We start from the raw sequence: 18,854 nt of genomic DNA, 5'->3' as shown, positions 1-18,854 counted from the left end.
ATTCGGATCACTTGGCCTTATATTTTTGTTTGGGTGCTACAAAGTATCCTGAGGCTGGTAGAGGGCTGTGGAGACTAAATTCTAGTCTACTAGATGATAACTCGGTCCAGGAATATATTTCATTTTTTTTGCAGCATCAACTGGACAGAGTGGATTTTTATGACAACATGGCCGACTGGTGGGAGGACATCAAGGAGGAGATCCGGTCCCTCTTACAGAGACTGTCAATTAAGAAGGGGAGAAGTAAGTACAGCCAGTATCTGAGACTGCGTAAAGAATTGGAGTCACTCTATTCGGCGGGTGGGGATGACCAACAAAGGATTGACCGGCTGAAATCTGAGATAAGGCAGTATCAGTACAGTAGGTACACCTCCCTGGTGGTCGAACGTGACTATGGCACCCGAGGGGCACCGGATCCGTTTGAGAATTGCCGGGAGCGTGTGGAGAAAAAACTGATCGCAGGTCTCACTGACTCCCAGGGAGTTTTGCAGGAATCTCGGGAGGGTATCCTGGGAGTGGTGAGATCGTACTATACTGACTTGTTTCAGAAGAAAGCTTTGGATAAGGAAAAAGTGACCCAATTCTTGGAGGCAACTCCAGGCCCTGATACTAGAGAATTGGACTTTTCTCCTTTGACAGCAGAAATAACGGTGGAGGAGATAAAAGAGGCTATTGATAAGTTAAATCTGAAGAAGGCACCAGGTCCTGATGGTATAACAGCTGAATTTTATAAGAAATTCAGAGACCTCTTGGCTCCAATCCTCGTGGATGTTTACAGAAATTGTCTAGAAAATCACCTGATGCCTCCATCCATGAGAGTGTCCTCCCTTATTCTGCTGTCTAAAGGTAAGGAGCCTAGTGACATCAAGAACTGGAGGCCGATCGCCCTCTTGAATGTCGACAGGAAAATTCTGGCAAAAATTCTATTCTCTAGATTAGTGTGTTTGTCCCCGGCACTGTTGGCAGGCTCTCAGTACGGCACAGTAAGAGGGCAGAACATCTCTGGAGCAGTCATCTCGATAAGGGAGATGTTTGAGAGATGTAAAGCTCTGAGGTGTGGGAGATATGTTGTAGGTCTGGACCAGGCTAAAGCCTTTGACAGGGTTGATCATGAGTATCTATGGGCCACTTTATCAAAGTACGGTATTCCGGGACAATTTATAGATTGGCTGAGAACTTTGTACAGAGAGGCGAAGAGCTTTCCTCTGATCAATGGTTGGCAGGGGGACACTTTCGGGGTAGAGGCAGGGGTGCGACAGGGCTGCCCCCTGAGTCCACTTCTGTATGTGTTTGCTATCGATCCGTTCCTGAGATCACTGCAGCGGTGTGAATTTCAGGGGGTGCCGGTCCCCCGTTGCTTGCCCCTGGATGTTGTTGCCTATGCGGATGATGTGACTGTGGTGATATCTGAACCTCGAGAGGTGGAGATGTTGTCTGCAGCCATCAGAAGTTACTCAGAGGCCTCCGGGTCTCTGGTTAACCTTGAGAAGAGTCAAGCTTTCTGGACATTGGATGCTGCTCCTGGCTTTGATCTACCACAGTTCGCCAAGGCCTCCACCCATATTAAGATCCTTGGGGTTAAATTCGGGAGGGAAGATAATGCCAAACTTAATTGGGAGGAGAAGTTGGAAGCCGGAAATGTAAAGGTTCAGCGATGGAAGAACTGGAGGCTGACCTATAGAGAAAGGGTTACTCTGATGAAGACTTACCTGGTCCCTGTCTTCCTCTATGTCTCTGTCGTCTTTTCTTTGCCAGAATCTTTCTCCGCTCGGCTCTTTAGCCTGTTCTTCCAGCTTTTATGGGGCAACAGGTTGAACCCAGTAAAAAGAGGGATCACCTACCTGCAGAGGAGAGAGGGTGGACTGGATATGTTAAATCCTAGGGTATTTTTTGACTCCATGTTTCTGAAAGTTAATTTTGGTTGCCTGGACTCAAACAATGGTCTCCTGTGGGTAAGTAGTGTCAGGGACTGGATATTGCCTTCTGCAGAATCCTGGATGCGAGGCGGCAGTCTCAAGAGGGGCCGATGGACTCCTGGCTTCCTCCCCCAGTATCTGGAGTATGGAATACGGTGTCTGAAGAAATGGGGGATAGACAAGGGTTTTATTGAGAGTAAGACCAGGAAAGATCTGTACTCCCGAATATGTAGGACCTTCTACTCTCTACAGCTGGCACTTCCAGATTGTCCAACCACCACCCTAAAGGACAGTCTGAGGTTTCTGAATGGTCGGAGGCTTCCCCCCAAGTTCTGGGACATTGCCTGGCTCTCATTACAAGGGAAGCTCTTTGTTAGGGGGAACCTAAAGTTCCTGAGTGTGACAGACCGCATGTGTCCCCTCGGGTGCCAGCAGGAGGAGACTATGGTCCATTTTATCTCTCAGTGCTGGGGTGGTCGGAATATCTGGCATGACATATCCACCAAGCTTAGGAGTCCCTTGTTGCAGTCCCTACAGTACCCGGAAATCCTCTATGGTATAACATCTAATGTAAGCAACATCAACCGGGAGACCATGTATATAGTTATCCAGGTCATAAAGTATTATCACTGGCAAATCAGGACTAGGGTGTCCATACATGGTGAGACCTTCCATCATGACAAAGCCATAAGCCTCATCATGTCAGAGCTCAGGTGGATCAGGTCATTGGAGGTCAAGAAAAAGGAGGAGAATATGAGTCTATGGAGGAACATTCATCTAGACTGACATATGATTGTATATGTGATTGTGTTTGTTTTCTTATGTTTTTTTTCCCCCTTTTTGTAGCCAAAATGGACTCAAGTTAAAGTTGATCTAATTTTTCTCTCTTATGCTCTTGTATGATTTGTACTGAATGACTTCTGATTTTGATTTATTTGATGGAAAAGTATTTCTGTATTTTTGTTTGTTTTATACTAATAAAAATTGCCCCCTATGTACAAGAATATAAATACTATAATACTGCCCCCTATGTACAGGAATATAACTACTATAATACTGCCCCCTATGTACAAGAATATAACTACTATAATACTGCCCCCTATGTACAAGAATGTAACTACTATAATACTGCCCCCTATGTACAAGAATATAACTACTATAATACTGCCCCCTATGTAGAGGAATATAACTACTATAATACTGCCCTCTATATACAGGAATATAACTTCTATAATACTGCCCCCTATGTACAGGAATATAACTACTATAATACTGCCCCCTATGTACAAGAATATAACTACTATAATACTGCCCCCTATGTACAGGAATATAACTACTATAATACTGCCCCCTATGTACAGGAATATAACTTCTATAATACTGCCCCCTATGTACAGGAATATAACTACTATAATACTGCCCCCTATGTACAAGAATATAACTACTATAATACTGCCCCCTATGTACAGGAATATAACTACTATAATACTGCCTCCTATGTACAGGAATATAACTACTATAATACTGCCTCCTATGTACAGGAATATAACTACTATAATACTGCCCCCTATGTACAAGGATATAACTACTATAATACTGCCCCCTATGTACAGGAATATAACTAGTATAATACTGCCCCCTATGTACAGGAATATAACTACTATAATACTGCCCCCTATGTACAAGAATATAACTAGTATAATACTACCCCCTATGTACAGGAATATAACTAGTATAATACTGCCCCCTATGTACAAGAATATAACTACTATAATACTGCCCCCTATGTACAGGAATATAACTACTATAATACTGCCCCCTATGTACAGGGATAAAACTACTATAATAATGCCCCCTATGTACAGGAATATTACTACTATAATACTGCCCCTATGTACAGGAATATAACTACTATAATACTGCCCCCTATGTACAGGAATATTACTACTATAATACTGCCCCCTATGTACAGGAATATAACTACTATAATACTGCCCCCTATGTACAGGAATATAACTACTATAATACTGCCCCCTATGTACAAGAATGTAACTACTATAATACTGCCCCCTATGTACAAGAATATAACTACTATAATACTGCCCCCTATGTACAGGAATATTACTTCTATAATACTGCCCCCTATGTACAGGAATATAACTACTATAATACTGCCCCCTATGTACAAGAATATAACTACTATAATACTGCCCCCTATGTACAGGAATATAACTACTATAATACTGCCTCCTATGTACAGGAATATAACTACTATAATACTGCCTCCTATGTACAGGAATATAACTACTATAATACTGCCCCCTATGTACAGGAATATAACTACTATAATACTGCCTCCTATGTACAGGAATATAACTACTATAATACTGCCCCCTATGTACAGGAATATAACTACTATAATACTGCCCCCTATGTACAAGGATATAACTACTATAATACTCCTCCCTATGTACAGGAATATAACTACTATAATACTGCCCCCTATGTACAGGAATATAACTACTATAATACTGCCCCCTATGTACATGAATATAACTAGTATAATACTACCCCCTATGTACAGGAATATAACTACTATAATACCGCCCCCTATGTACAGGAATATAACTACTATAATACTGCCCCCTATGTACAGGAATATAACTACTATAATACTGCCCCCTATGTACAGGAATATAACTACTATAATACTGCCCCCTATGTACAGGAATATAACTACTATAATACTGCCCCCTATGTACAAGAATATAACTACTATAATACTGCCCCCTATGTACAAGAATATAACTACTATAATACTGCCCCCTATGTACAAGAATATAACTACTATAATACTGTCCCCTATGTACAGGAATATAACTACTATAATACTGCCCCCTATGTACAAGAATATAACTACTATAATACTGCCTCCTATGTACAGGAATATAACTACTATAATACTGCCCCCTATGTACAAGAATATAACTACTATAATACTGTCCCCTATGTACAGGAATATAACTACTATAATACTGCCCCCTATGTACAAGAATATAACTACTATAATACTGCCTCCTATGTACAGGAATATAACTACTATAATACTGCCCCCTATGTACAAGAATATAACTACTATAATACTGCCCCCTATGTACAGGAATATAACTACTATAATACTGCCCCCTATATACAGGAATATAACTACTATAATACTGCCCCCTATGTACAGGAATATAACTACTATAATACTGCCCCCTATGTACAAGAATATAACTACTATAATACTGCCCCTATGTACAAGAGTATAACTACTATAATACTGCCCCCTATGTACAGGGATATAACTACTATAATACTGCCCCCTATGTACAGGAATATAACTACTATAATACTGCCCCCTATGTACAAGAATATAACTACTATAATACTGCCTCCTATGTACAGGAATATAACTACTATAATACTGCCCCCTATGTACAAGAATATAACTACTATAATACTGCCCCTATGTACAAGAGTATAACTACTATAATACTGCCCCCTATGTACAGGGATATAACTACTATAATACTGCCCCCTATGTACAGGAATATAACTACTATAATACTGCCCCCTATGTACAGGAATATAACTACTATAATACTGCCCCCTATGTACAGGAATATAACTACTATAATACTGCCTCCTATGTACAGGAATATAACTACTATAATACTGCCCCCTATGTACAGGAATATAACTACTATAATACTGCCCCCTATGTACAGGAATATATCTACTTTAATACTGCCCCCTATGTACAAGAATATAACTACTATAATACAGCCCCCTATGTACAAGAATATAACTACTATAATACTGCACCCTATGTACAAGAATATAACTACTATAATACTGCCCCTATGTACAAGAATATAACTACTATAATACTGCCCCTATGTACAAGAATATAACTACTATAATACTGCCCCTATGTACAAGAATATAACTACTATAATACTGCCCCTATGTACAAGAATATAACTACTAGAATACTGCCCCCTATGTACAGGAATATAACTACTATAAGCTTAATAGAGGTCATTTCCTTGGGGGTTACCTTTATATGTTTTAATAGGTTTCCCAAAGTAGACAGCCCCTTTTAAAATTATTCTTGTGACCTGGCTCGTGCCTTTTCCTATCAGTAGTCCCTGGTTTCTATGACTGCGCCTCTGGCAGTGACACCTGTATATGTGGCATTTAATAAATCATTTTGGGATGGGAGCCATGGAGGGGTTGGGATGAGGCTGTATTTGGCAGGGATGTGCGGTGGGGGAGGGTGTGCGGCCGGGATGGATCACCTTAGATAATAAATTGTGTACAATTGCAGGTTGCGGCTAGAATAGCACTTACTCTGGAGGATGGATTAAATTCTTAATAGATTTAGAGAGTTCATGTTATGACAGGTACCGGTGCAGGGAGCCGGGATATACCTGCTGTGACCCGGGTAATGACTCCTCCCACCATCATCCCACAACCGGACAAACTTCCGTCTCGTTTCCCGGGGGTTACATCGCTGCTCATTAGGTTTTGTAGAATTTCTGAACCTATAACTGTCCGTGCGACAGAATCCAGCGCTTCCATCTCTCCAGATAAATATTCATTTATGTTTGGATTTTGTACTCTACACGTCTGGTTTATGTGTTTCCACCCCAGATGCTGGTCAGCTTCTTTATCTTGTAGCGTCAGCATTGCAAAGGTTAATCTGGCTTTTTACACTGTTACACTGTCTCACCCTCCCCCCCCCCTGCTCCCTCAGCCCTGCAGGAAGTGGTCACTGCACAAGTGCTGAGGGAGCAGGGGGGGGAGGGTGAGACAGTGTAACAGTGTAAAAAGCCACATGTTAGAGCGGCCCAGGGTAGCCCTACAGGCTCTTTAGCATAATTTTATAAGTTGATTTTAGAAGGGAGGAGGCCATGGATAACAAAGATAAGAAGATTACCACAGTCTTGGTGTCTTCCTTTTAAAATCAACTTTAAATTGAATTATGTTAATGAGGCAGAAGTGCTCTCAAAGCCTCTTCATGCATAAGCTTCACAGGCTGTTATACTGTGCCGGAACACTTTTCCCCTTTCCACTGTGTGAGATTGCATCAGGAAGAGGGAATGCTGATGGGGCAGGGGGATACAGTGTAACAACCTGTGAAGCTACAGCATAGAGAGGCTCTTGTAATGCCCCCCCAGAGCCCTTCAGGCTCATTAGAATAATTATAAAAGTTGTTATTAGAAGGCAGGAAGTCAAGGATAACAGATATAAGATGATACAACAGTCCCGGTGCCTGGATCTATGAGTAATGTCCCTGGGTTATCACATTTTGGATTTTTTTTTTATATACATTTATTACTTTTATATGGGGGAAGTGCTACTTTTTAATAAAATCCATTTTTTTTCGATTTTTACAATGCTTCTTTATTTTTATTTTATTTTTTTTATTTTTTTTTCAGTATTTGTACTCACTTTTTTTTTTAGTTCTATTAGGTGACTTTGCTTTGCTCTTGCATTGCTGCTGTTCAGTCCACATTGTACAGCATATAGCTGTGACAGATCCGGAGGCTAACCCTAACCCAGCGCTGCAAGGCTGTAATGCTAACCAATATACATGCCGTCTACAATATACATGTGTATAGAATCTATTTGGAAAGTTACTATCTGTTATCCTACAGCAGAGAATCCGCAAACCATCCATCTGCATCTTATCTCCCAAGTCCAATATGTCCTGTAATTGATCACATGTACAGATGTAGCAGAGGTGGATCAGTCCATTAACCCATTGTGACTGCGCAGGATAACAAAGGCTCTACTCTTACTCTATACAGATATCACTTAACTTCCACTTTCTGTAGTGTAAAACCAGAACTAGGAAACCATCAGCAAGCAGGCTTGATATGACTGTATCCTTAGCCTTAACAGGAGAGTGCCTGGATGACCTGGCTCATGACCTGGGGAACTCGGGGGAACACATGACATATATATAGTCTAAAATATCCAAGACAGGTATTCATTGGTTAATGAGCGGGCGGACAGGGGGGAATGAGGTGTCAGGGTGTTGATCACATCCACCGTCAATTTACAACAAGACATAATTATATACTCAAAAGTAGTAAAAACATACAATCATAAGAAATATAGATCAGTCAAAAGCAACTTATTGATGGTTTCCATATGGCCACAAGAGTTCATTTCAAAATTACTTTGCAATTGACCCTAAATGTCCACATAAAGACTAATAACTAACAAAGTTGTTACAAGAGATTCTACTTAACTCACAGACCGATACAAAACAAACTTGCAACGTACAAAGGAGAGACACAGGAATAAGACAGTAGATTCATCAACAACAACTTGTTAACAGTTTCCAATTTCTTACATAAGATTTTTTTTACTTCATAAATTATCATTCTATTTGAAAAAAAAATCAAAGTAAATAAAGTCATAGGATATGGATAATAGATCCGTCAACAGCACCTCGCTGATGGTCTCCAGGTTAATACAATAGATCCCTTTCTACATACAGACCAAAGTTTACTGGAAGATTTCAAAATTAAGCAAAATGTAACAAAATTACCATATAAATAACAATATAAATATCAAGGCAGAGACTAAAAATAGAAGATCTGTCAACAGCACCGGGTTGATAGTTTCCAAGTTGATACTTTATTGTTATTGTCCACAAGGACCAATGTGTAATTTTAGATCTCAAAGACAGAAATAAACTCATCAAAATGACAACATTAATTTTTTTTAACCAAGGCACCGTATATATGGATAACAGATCCGTCAACAGCACCTTCTGGATAGTTTTCAAGCTACGGCAAGAGATTCTTTTCCATGCACAACCCAATGTCTATTGGAAGATCTTTAACACTTTGTTATTTGATCAAAACTGGCAAAATAAATTTCTGAACAGACACTGAAAAATAGTGATGGATCCGTCAACAGCAACTTGCTACAAGAGATTTATTTTGATTTATAATAAGAGATTTCTACATTCAGACCAATGTTTAATACGAGATCATAACAGCTTGTAAATTTATCAAAGTAATTTAAGAGTTAGAGAGATCCATCAACAGGCACTTGCTGATGGTTTCCAATTTGGTACAAGAGGTTTTCTCTACATAGAGCCCAACTTTTTGATAAAGATCTCAAAAATGAATGTTTCATTCATATTTATGGAGGATCCCACCACCTGTGCTATGAGTCAGACCCAGTGATGCTCCTTCTTCAGGGCCCACCATGACTCAGGGACCGTGACCTCCTGAAGGGTCACATACCTGATCTGACCTGGACGCTGCTCAAGGTCTCGGTGACTGACAGATAATCCCTTCCTGACGCTACCTGTTCCACATCTTCTGCCTTCCACCTTCCCTTCCCACCTCAGCCACTAACACAAACCTGACAGTGATGGTCAGTGACTCCTTCTCAGATACAATGGGGCTCATTCACTAAGGGCCCTGCGCCAGTTTTCTGTCGGACAACTCCCTACATTATACACAAGCAAACTGTTTGCCCTGTTTTTGGTACACGTGGACATTATGTACATGCATGACATTACTTATCATATGCTCCAGAGCTGCACTCACTATTCTGCTGCTGGTGCAGTCACTGTGTACATACATGACATTACTTATCATATGCTCCAGAGCTGCACTCGCCGCTCACACATTGTACAGTATGGTGACACTTTTCTCTCTCCTATATCCTGGTGTAATGGTCACTTCCCTCTGTGCAGATTGTGTACATGACCTCAGACTGTATGGCAAGATACTGTACAAGTATCTATAGGCACCAATAGTGATCCTGCCTGCTGCACCTGTGTATCTAATCCTATCCTGTGTGACACTGCCTGCTGCACCTGTGTATCTAATCCTATCCTGTGTGATCCTGCCTGCTGCACCTGTGTATCTAATCATATCCTGTGTGATCCTGCCTGCTGCACCTGTGTATCTAATCCTATCCTGTGTGATCCTGCCTGCTGCACCTGTGTATCTAATCCTATCCTGTGTGATCCTGCCTGCTGGACCTGTGTATCCAATCCTATCCTGTGTGATCCTGCCTGCTGCACCTGTGTATCTAATCCTATCCTGTGTGATACTGTCTGCGAAGCTGTGTATCTAATCTTATCCTGTGTGATACTGACTGCTGAGCTGTGTATCTAATCCTATCCTGTGTGATCCTGCCTGCTGCACCTTTGTATCTAATCCTATCCTGTGTGATCCTGCCTGCTGCACCTGTGTATCCAATCCTATCCTGTGTGATCCTGCCTGCTGCACCTGTGTATCCAATCCTATCCTGTGTGATCCTGCCTGCTGCACCTGTGTATCTAATCCTATCCTGTGTGATCCTGCCTGCTGCACCTGTGTATCCAATCCTATCCTGTGTGATCCTGCCTGCTGCACCTGTGTATCTAATCCTATCCTGTGTGATCCTGCCTGCTGCACCTGTGTATCCAATCCTATCCTGCCTGCTGCACCTGTGTATCTAATCCTATCCTGTGTGATCCTGCCTGCTGCACCTGTGTATCTAATCCTATCCTGTGTGATCCTGCCTGCTGCACCTGTGTATCCAATCCTATCCTGCGTGATCCTGCCTGCTGCACCTGTGTATCTAATCCTATCCTGTGTGATACTGTCTGCTCAGCTGTGTATCTAATCCTATCCTGTGTGATACTGTCTCCCCCCATCATGCAATGTTACATTAGTGGGTGACTCAGCGCCGCCTGTCCCCCGGTCACGTCCTGCTATAATCCGGGCCATGTGTGACTAGTCCATATTTCATACATGTTCCCAGAAGAGGCGGAGACAGAGCGATCGCAGGATGTGACATTTCCCAGAATTCTTTTTGGTATCAATTAAAAACGTGACAGAATGTGATGGAATCCGATGGAACGTTCCTCTCTCATTCTCCACAGCTGGAGATGCTATACGAGACATCAGAGACCCCGAAATATCACCCTGTTCCCAATAAAGAGAATATCTCTCACTATCTATCATCCATCTCACATGTATCTACTGCATTTATCTATCTATCCATTTCTCTTTCCTGGTAGCAGGGCTCTTCTATACTTCCATGACAAAAGTTACATTAATAATACACAGGGTGACAGGGGAATAATATTAGTATTATTACCAGTAATCCTGATAACACTCGCTCCGCGGATACATTATACACTCAGTTTTAGCTGTTCAAAAAAATCTTTTCTATAATATTTGTCATAAGATGTTCAGCAGCCTCAATGTCTGTCACTATTGTTATCTCTATTGTTATCTCTATTGTTATCACTATTGTTATTCCTATTGTTATCACTATAATTATGACTATTGTTATTATCACTATTGTTATTACTATTATTATCACTATTGTTATTTCTATAATTATGACTATTGTTGTTGCTATTGTTATTTCTATTGTTATTACTATTGTTATGTCTATTGTTATTTCTATTGTTATCACTATTGTTATTACTATTGTTATTACTATTGTTATTTCTATTATTATGACTATTGTTATTACTATTGTTATTACTATTGTTATTTCTATTATTATGACTATTGTTGCCACTATTGGTAGTCAGTGATTGAATCTCTGCAATGGCTATAACAGCAGCAGCGCCACCTACAGGTGAGGAGAGGGGATGGCGCACAGGGCCAGGGTAATACACACTCTGCATTGAATACACAATGTAACATAAAGTAACAAGTCAGTATTTATACCATAAGGTTACATTGTGAACCAATGGGTCAGAGCTCATCACATGACAGGTTGAGGTTAAAAGGGAATAAGTCCATCATTAGAAAAACATGACTTCTATGTTCCAGAAGTAGCTCCACACCTGTCCATGGCTTGTGTCTGGTGTTGTGAATGGGACTTCACTGCAATACAGGATCCAGCCTATAGGCAGGTGTGGCGCTGTTTTTATATAGCAGCTTTTGTTATCTTATACTAAACTTCCCTTTTAGGGTGTCTGCACATGTTGTGTTGCTGTACTCCCGCAGCCATTCTGTAAGCATCAGCTAACAAGCTAAAATCCCAATTCTGCCGCAGCCAGTAGGTGGAGCTCTAACTGTTCACTGCAAAGATTGTCGGGTCACTTATTTGCTGTGAAAAATCAGCAGTGATATGTGTATAAGATTGTCATCAATCCCATACACACTTCTCCAGTATTCTGTAACTATACCGCAACGTGTGCACATACACTACAATCCTGCCGTATTCTGTAACTATACCGCAACGTGTGCACATACACTACAATCCTGCCGTATTCTGTAACTATACCGCAACGTGTGCACATACACTACAATCCTGCCGTATTCTGTAGCTATACCGCAACGTGTGCACATACACTACAATCCTGCCGTATTCTGTAACTATACCGCAACGTGTGCACATACACTACAATCTACCGTATTCTGTAACTATACCGCAACGTGTGCACATACACTACAATCCTGCCGTATTCTGTAGCTATACCGCAACGTGTGCACATACACTACAATCCTACCGTATTCTGTAACTATACCGCAACGTGTGCACATACACCACAATCCTACCGTATTCTGTAACTATACCGCAACGTGTGCACATACACTACAATCTACCGTATTCTGTAACTATACCGCAACGTGTGCAGATACACTACAATCTACCGTATTCTGTAACTATACCGCAACGTGTGCACATACACTACAATCTACCGTATTCTGTAACTATACCGCAACGTGTGCACATACACCACAATCCTACCGTATTCTGTAACTATACCGCAACGTGTGCACATACACTACAATCTACCGTATTCTGTAACTATACCGCAACGTGTGCAGATACACTACAATCTACCGTATTCTGTAACTATACCGCAACGTGTGCACATACACTACAATCTACCGTATTCTGTAACTATACCACAACGTGTGCACATACACTACAATCCTGCCGTATTCTGTAACTATACCACAACGTGTGCAGATACACTACAATCTACCGTATTCTGTAACTATACCGCAACGTGTGCACATACACTACAATCCTACCGTATTCTGTAGCTATACCGCAACGTGTGCACATACACTACAATCCTGCCGTATTCTGTAACTATACCGCAACGTATGCACATACACTACAATCTACCGTATTCTGTAACTATACCACAACGTGTGCACATACACTACAATCCTGCCGTATTCTGTAACTATACCACAACGTGTGCACATACACTACAATCTACCGTATTCTGTAACTATACCGCAACGTGTGCACATACACTACAATCTACCGTATTCTGTAACTATACCACAACGTGTGCACATACACTACAATCCTACCGTATTCTGTAACTATACCGCAACGTGTGCACATACACCACAATCCTACCGTATTCTGTAACTATACCGCAACGTGTGCACATACACCACAATCCTACCGTATTCTGTAACTATACCGCAACGTGTGCACATACACCACAATCCTACCGTATTCTGTAACTATACCGCAACGTGTGCACATACACTACAATCCTACCGTATTCTGTAACTATACCGCAACGTGTGCACATACACCACAATCCTACCGTATTCTGTAACTATACCGCAACGTGTGCACATACACTACAATCCTACCGTATTCTGTAACTATACCGCAACGTGTGCACATACACCACAATCCTACCGTATTCTGTAACTATACCGCAACGTGTGCACATACACCACAATCCTACCGTATTCTGTAACTATACCGCAACGTGTGCACATACACTACAATCCTACCGTATTCTGTAACTATACCGCAACGTGTGCACATACACTACAATCTACCGTATTCTGTAACTATACCGCAACGTATGCACATACACTACAATCCTACTGTATTCTGTAACTATACCGCAACGTGTGCACATACACCACAATCTACCGTATTCTGTAACTATACCGCAACGTGTGCACATACACCACAATCCTACCGTATTCTGTAACTATACCGCAACGTATGCACATACACTACAATCCTACCGTATTCTGTAACTTTACCGCAACGTGTGCAGATACACTACAATCCTGCCGTATTCTGTAACTATACCGCAACGTGTGCACATACACCACAATCCTACCGTATTCTGTAACTATACCGCAACGTGTGCACATACACTACAATCCTACCGTATTCTGTAACTATACCGCAACGTGTGCACATACACCACAATCTACCGTATTCTGTAACTATACCGCAACGTGTGCACATACACCACAATCTACCGTATTCTGTAACTATACCGCAACGTGTGCACATACACCACAATCCTACCGTATTCTGTAACTATACCGCAACGTGTGCACATACACCACAATCTACCGTATTCTGTAACTATACCGCAACGTGTGCACATACACTACAATCTACCGTATTCTGTAACTATACCGCAACGTGTGCACATACACCACAATCTACCGTATTCTGTAACTATACCGCAACGTGTGCACATACACCACAATCTACCGTATTCTGTAACTATACCGCAACGTGTGCACGTACACCACAATCTACCGTATTCTGTAACTATACCGCAACGTGTGCACGTACACCACAATCCTACCGTATTCTGTAACTATACCGCAACGTGTGCACATACACCACAATCTACCGTATTCTGTAACTATACCGCAACGTGTGCACATACACCACAATCCTACCGTATTCTGTAACTATACCGCAACGTATGCACATACACCACAATCCTACCGTATTCTGTAACTATACCGCAACGTGTGCACATACACTACAATCCTACCGTATTCTGTAACTATACCGCAACTTGTGCACATACACTACAATCTACCGTATTCTGTAACTATACCGCAACGTGTGCACATACACTACAATCCTACTGTATTCTGTAACTATACCGCAACGTGTGCACATACACCACAATCTACCGTATTCTGTAACTATACCGCAACGTGTGCACATACACCACAATCCTACCGTATTCTGTAACTATACCGCAACGTGTGCACATACACTACAATCTACCGTATTCTGTAACTATACCGCAACGTGTGCACATACACCACAATCCTACCGTATTCTGTAACTATACCGCAACGTGTGCACATACACCACAATCCTACCGTATTCTGTAACTATACCGCAACGTGTGCACATACACTACAATCTACCGTATTCTGTAACTATACCGCAACGTGTGCACATACACCACAATCCTACCGTATTCTGTAACTATACCGCAACTTGTGCACATACACTACAATCTACCGTATTCTGTAACTATACCGCAACGTGTGCACATACACTACAATCCTACTGTATTCTGTAACTATACCGCAACGTGTGCACATACACCACAATCTACCGTATTCTGTAACTATACCGCAACGTGTGCACATACACTACAATCCTACCGTATTCTGTAACTTTACCGCAACGTGTGCAGATACACTACAATCCTGCCGTATTCTGTAACTATACCGCAACGTGTGCACATACACTACAATCTACCGTATTCTGTAACTATACCGCAACGTGTGCACATACACTACAATCCTACCGTATTCTGTAACTATACCGCAACGTGTGCACATACACTACAATCTACCGTATTCTGTAACTATACCGCAACGTGTGCACATACACTACAATCTACCGTATTCTGTAACTATACCGCAACGTGTGCACATACACTACAATCTACCGTATTCTGTAACTATACCGCAACGTGTGCACATACACTACAATCTACCGTATTCTGTAACTATACCGCAACGTGTGCACATACACTACAATCCTGCCGTATTCTGTAACTATACCGCAACGTGTGCACATACACTACAATCTACCGTATTCTGTAACTATACCGCAACGTGTGCACATACACTACTATCTACCGTATTCTGTAACTATACCGCAACGTGTGCACATACACTACAATCTACCGTATTCTGTAACTATACCGCAACGTGTGCACATACACAGCAGTCGGATAGATTGTTACCTATATATAGATATATCTGATCCTCCTTGGCAAAAGTTATGATCATTTTCAGGAATTGTATAGGGGCATACAGGTGGCAAAGCAATACCATGATCAACCCAATGAGGCACAGACTAGAGTGCAAGCTCTTGGGGAGAGGAAACCTGAGCCCCTCACCCCCTTTATCTCTCTAGGTTTATTGATCTGATCATTCCTCCCCAAGTCTAAAATGAAGACCTGCGGATCTATGTAGGAGACCCCTCTCCCAGGTCACCCTCATGGTTAACCCTTCCCCTGCCTGATGTGGCCACAAAGTGGTTTAACCCGTTTATTTCCAGACTCGTCTGAACTTGTTTGAGAGATAAAATATTTTATAAACTTTTCTGGCTAATAATTAATTTACTGAAGAGATAAAAAAATACTGTGAGGATTTCACTAACCACCTGCTCCCTCCCCCATCAGTGCTGGGCATGCTGAATCTTGTAGTGCTGCAGCATACACAACATAACCATTGCACAGTGGCAACTGGCTTCCAGACAGTGACTGAACTACAAGTCCCAGCATGCTTAGCAGTGCATTCTCCTTTTACTTTATGCCACCAGTGCCAGTGCTGGTGCCCAGAAGCAAGAGGGTCATTGATTCTATTTCTCATGTGGATGGAACTACAAGCTCCAGCATTTCCTGTTGCAATAACGTTGCAACGAGTCAATGTTTCCTCCATTCATTAAAGGACACTCATCACCAGGATGAAGGACTGTATGCAAATGAGTCTGAGGGGCTCCAGGCACTATTTACACCTATGAATCCAGGAGCCACTCGGACTCATTTGCATACAGTGCTTCATCCTGGTGGTAAATGCCCTTTAAGCTCTAGAACATTGCAATGTGTGGATTCCTCACCCCCAGGAGGCACTGGATGCTGAGGACTGTAGTCCAAATATCCCATAGTGCAATTGTCAGGAGAAATGGGGTCACTGTGCATGATGAGACTTCTAGTTCTCCAGCCAGCGCAATGTGCATAGAAGAACTACAACTCTCAGCATTGTGGTGGCTCTGGGATCCCAAATAACTTTATTCACAGTTTTATTGCAAACAATAATGTACATATAATTACTGTAAAATATTACATTCCATCTGTGTAACCTGCCCATAACCACAGATCCGGACTACAACTCCCACCTAGATTTACCTCTACTATCAGAATTACACCTCCCATCAAGTTGTATCTCTAATACCAGAACTACAACTCCCATCACTTTCTATCTCTATCAGAACTACAACTCCCATCACTTTCTATCTCTATCAGAACTACAACTCCCATCACTATCAATAGGAACAATTCCCAGAGTTCTATCTCTACTATGAGAACTACGACTCCCATCAAATTCTATCTCTGCAATAAGAATTACAAATCCCAGCTCGTTTAGTCTTTACTTTCAGAACTACAACACCTATCATTCTCTATCAGGACTACAATTCCCAGATAGTTCTATCTCTACTATTAGAACTACCACTCCCATCAAGTTGTCAAACAGCTGCTGAGAGGTGTAGTTCCAATGCCAAAGCATCTGCCGTGTCTAACCCTTCAGTGCCAGACCATTCCACCACTGCAGAGGATTGCTCCATCTCCATCAGCCGCTGCAGAGTATTTGTTATTTTTAGCCATCACATGTAATCCCAGGGCTGTCAGGGCGCAGCAGAGCATTGCTCCCCAGTCTTTCATCAGCTCCAGTGTCTGCGTCCTGAGCATTATGTCACTGATCTCTAGAGCTCCTAGACATCTCCTCACTCTGCTCCTGACAAAACATTGAGGACTAACCCCAAACAGATCTCTGCTTGCTGTGGAGAACCTTCATCAAATATCTTGGGCATGTGGAGAGGGACAAGTGAGAGCTTGTGGGATAAGTCAGCCAGGGTTATCATCATCATCATCACCATTGCTGCTGGGATCTACTCACCACCACAGTCCTATGATGTTGGCAGGACACAGGAGGATGAAGAAGAGACCCAGCTGAGTCCTGGACAGGGGCATCATGGTGGCTCTGGGAAAGGTGAGCTAAGACAATTTCCCCAGACAGATGAGATGGATTTATAGCTCCTTCTGCTTCTTCCAAAGGGGAGGCAGCCAAGAACTCACAAGGAGCTACATCAACAAGTAGAAGACTCCTAGGAATGCCTGGATTGTTCACTTTTTCTCCCTATGGGGATGGAGAAGAGGTGGGAGGACACTCAGCAAGTGCTGGGGACAGGGGGCTGCAGGATCCAGGTAGCATAGACTGTCCTGCAAGCGCAGAGCTAAGAAAGGGGAGCAAGATTTGGGAGGAACACACAAGGGTCGTGGGTGGAGAGATGAAAGACAAGGAGGAGGGAAGAGATAGAGGGAGGTGGATAAGAATTATTAATTGTGCATTGCCCTGCATGGTGAGGGGGCAGATAGTGGGACAATGCACATGGCATGGGCACTATACAGGTAGGGCAGGGTGTGGCAGCAGCAGGGGGGTGGCACAGGTGAAATGCACTGCTCCCCAGCTACCAGACCCAAAATCTCCCCCTGTCATTCACAAGTTTGTAGAAGAATGCAGAGACTTGGCAGTGTCTTCCTCCTGCAGGGAGGAGAGAATGGGAGGATTAAATAAAATACATTTCTCCAAACTGCAACAGATGATAAATGAAGGTAGAGGGGAAAAAATGCTACAAAGTAACAAACCCCCATCAGTGAGATGGTAAGGGGAGGAATCAGAGGGGCCGCAAACTTCCCAGGAATGAAGTCCCTGCAGGTGGCAGCTCCTGGGCAGAGGTTATCTACTGATGGAAGAGGAGAAGGAGAGATAAGAGCAGCAGGTCAGACATGGGGAGACCTGCTGGGGGGGGGGGGGTGGAGGAATTTAGGAGCAGGGATATTGTGAATGATGGTCC

The 18,854-nt window shown here is 42.2% G+C and overlaps 1 protein-coding gene across 3 annotated transcripts in view; it reads right to left on the bottom strand.

Annotated features, from left to right (window-relative positions):
* Nucleotides 1–18,854, bottom strand: part of WNT6 (Wnt family member 6) — a 216,551-nt gene that overhangs the window by 85,730 nt on the left and 111,967 nt on the right. The window contains exon 1 of one of the 3 annotated variants that reach the window (XM_072122327.1): nucleotides 17,897–18,347. The exons of 1 other annotated variant lie outside the window; for it this stretch is intronic. Coding sequence is in view for 1 of the 2 variants with exons in the window: in XM_072122324.1 (XP_071978425.1) it covers nucleotides 17,897–17,973 (77 nt within the window). In the remaining variant the exon portion in view is untranslated. Of the gene's footprint in view, nucleotides 1–17,896; nucleotides 18,348–18,854 lie in introns of those variants that run through there. One more of the 3 variants, XM_072122324.1, reaches the window with a different exon arrangement.

Source organism: Engystomops pustulosus, chromosome 8 (genome assembly GCF_040894005.1).
Source record: "Engystomops pustulosus chromosome 8, aEngPut4.maternal, whole genome shotgun sequence".
In the NCBI taxonomy this organism is placed as follows: domain Eukaryota; kingdom Metazoa; phylum Chordata; class Amphibia; order Anura; family Leptodactylidae; genus Engystomops; species Engystomops pustulosus.
This window is presented reverse-complemented; position numbering and strand designations above follow the sequence as displayed.